General features: G+C 37.2%; 1 protein-coding gene across 1 annotated transcript in view; it reads left to right on the top strand.

Moving 5' to 3' along the window:
* Positions 1-163, top strand: part of PRMT7 (protein arginine methyltransferase 7) — a 15,763-nt gene extending 15,600 nt beyond the window's left edge. The window contains exon 17 of the mRNA XM_010018835.1: positions 1-163. This exon is cut by the window's left edge and continues 35 nt beyond it. Coding sequence (XP_010017137.1) covers positions 1-148 — 148 coding nt within the window. The 3' untranslated portion in view covers positions 149-163.
* The last annotated feature ends 2,722 nt before the right edge of the window (positions 164-2,885 follow it).

Below are 2,885 nucleotides of genomic sequence, written 5' to 3' on the forward strand. Positions count from 1 at the left end.
GTGGAATCCCCACTGCAAGCAAGCTGTCTATTTCTTCAGTTCTCTTACTGAATCGGAAACTCTGTCAGACCTTCCTAATGTTGTCACGTATGCTATAAATTTCAACACAAAGACAGGAGAGATTGCCATGGATTTTAAGCTATTGTAAAATAGCTTAAAATTTGAATTACTTTCCTTTTATTCATATTCCCAAATTGTAATAAACTTGTATTTTTTTTGTATGGCAGAGGGATTTTATTTGTTGTGCTCAGAGAGCAAACTGACTGTTCTGAAATACACTTCAAGCTTTATCAGGTTTGTTTGCAAGGTAGATACTTGGGGAAGTAGAAAGGAACTTTTTCATAAAGGACAAGTACTCCTGACAGGAATTCCTGTCAGGGTTTACATACATATATACACATTCTTGTTATCATATGCTTCAGTGTGAAACTGGTATTTTGGGATTTTGAATAATGTTATGGAGCTACAAAAGAGTTTACTTCCTGGTTATTGCATGGCATATCAGTGGATGAAAACACTGAACCTTACACTAACATTCAAGTGAGTTAAACACATCTATTTCTAGGCTTTGCTCTTGTCACTGTGAAATGGAAAATAATCTTCCAGAGTGCACAAAAAGAAATCCCAGGTCAAGTGACATATCTGTATTAGTGCACTTAGTAGGGAGAAGGAAAGAGTTTAGCCGCTCACAGACTTTTGTCAGTTACAGCTAGTATTAAACTGAAATGGTCAGTGGATTGAAGTATGATACACTGACATTCTGCTGGAGTCTGAGATGCTGCATTTCTGAAGAGACATTTGCCAGTCAGTGACCAAAGTCAGGAAAGGTGTAACTAGAAATTAAAAAATGTACATATTCAGGTTAATTGTAAGTGACAAACTGATGATAGTCTGACCAGAAACAAAAGAAAAAGTCATAGCGTAAAAAAACTTAACAAATCTTTAGGAGATACGTAGTATGCATTATCTGGTCAACAGTGTTGACTTACACTCATTTCTCCAGAGGTCTAAATAATACCTGCCAGTTTAGCTGAGTTGAATTGTTCTTCGGCAGCAGCACATGTCTGCAGCTGATGTTTACTTAGTTGTATTCCAAACTGTGTTAGGACAAGTTGTGATGTGTGACGATGTGTGTGCAATTAATTCTGCTTTATATGAACAATCAATTGGTGGATCTGTTTTGTATGTGTGACCTATTAAGAGAACTAGAAAATCATTGTATTGCCTGTCCTAAATTATGTCAGCCAGCCACAGGCATAGCTCTGCTTACCAAAGCTACTCCTGTTTCCCCTGAGCAGCAACTTCAGCAAAGTGAGAGGGATGCCATAAGGAAGCCATGAGGGAGCAGGAGCTTAGTCTGCTTTGCTTTCCTGGTCACCATGATACATAATGCTGGTTAGTAGGAATTTTTCCTTTCTCTTCCTAAGCATGTGATCACATTTATAGACCTGGAAGCCATCTGAACTATCCCTAAATTTCTCAGAACTATTTTCCTGATGAAGGTCTTCACACTTAATAGATGTAAGGAAGCAATGAAATACATGACTAATAGTTTTCACTAGAACAGGAACCCCACAGCTGCTATGGAGAGGTGTGGATTTCACTTTTCAAAACTGTACTCTTATTTCTTACAAACTTTGCTGGAATATGTAGGCTACTGTTAATTAAACAATTGCTTGTAATTTTGCTACCCTGCGCCTAGTCCACAGAAAGTATGGTGGCACAGATCTGTTCATTATATGTTGGGAATGTAAGCTGTACAATTTTAAAGGGAACAATAATATTGCCAAGCCTTTTAAATGGTAAAGGGTTTTTAAATTTATTTTATAAATTAAAAAAAAAAGTCACAGAGACAGTTGTGCAAGTGTGAATGTTGTAAGGCTTGCACTGTATAACTTCTCGTCTGGAGGAGATAACACAGCAAAAAAAAAACAGGTGCTGCCTTCTGTGTTTACTCGTGGTCTGACACACAAAGCGTGAGCTGCTGCTCTTGTTCTGCAGTAGGAATAGCTTCTGAAGGTGCTTTGCATATGACTGCAAAAATGATTCTGGATCTAACAGAAGCCTTCAGTGTTCCAAAGGTAACACAGAGCTAACAGACATCAATATATTAGAATTACTGTGTTTGAAAAATAAGAGAACAAAACCACAACTAAATTTACAGTATTTTAATGTCTACTGTTAACTTTAAAGATTACTGTGTATGTATGGGCCTGAATTGTGCTTCCTAGTTAAAAGTAAAACAGTTAATTTGCTAAAAAGCCAAAGAGAAGAAATCCACATTAATGGGAATTTGTATTTTGTTACCAGTGTTACATATATTGAAGATGTGTGGGCACTGCAGTAGAAACTAGGCATGGTGATGGAGAGGTATCCTTTTTAAACAATCTTGGTATTGTGAGACTTGGAACTATTGAGATTCTCAAAGGGGGGTGTAGTGAAAATTAAGGGCATAAGCTAAATGTAGTAGCTAGCGTAGCTGCAGAACTTCATGCATAGTGCTTCCAGAACTGAGGTAATTAATATGGATAATTACTATCTGCATGTGAGGAAAAATGTCTTAAATTTCAATATACCTGGACTGGAAGTTGTATTGCTGTTGTCAAAAAACAAAAAAAACCAAAAAACCCCTGAAAAGCTGTAACACTGAGTGTATTTTAGCACCCGTGGGCTCCTCACAGGAACAAAATCTGAGAGATGTGCTGAAGAAACCTTGTGTGCGTTTTAATTCACTGTGTGATCAACATTACTAATCCTTACTGGTTATACTTAGGCATTTTAACAGGCATTGAAACTGCTTGGAGGATTTGGTTAAAACATGCTGGAAGCTGTTATGTTGGAAGAAACCTTTACCCATATGTATGGGTTGAATGTTTTCACAGAGG

Source organism: Nestor notabilis, unplaced genomic scaffold, assembly GCF_000696875.1.
Source record: "Nestor notabilis isolate BGI_N333 unplaced genomic scaffold, ASM69687v1 scaffold32697, whole genome shotgun sequence".
NCBI lineage: Eukaryota > Metazoa > Chordata > Aves > Psittaciformes > Psittacidae > Nestor > Nestor notabilis.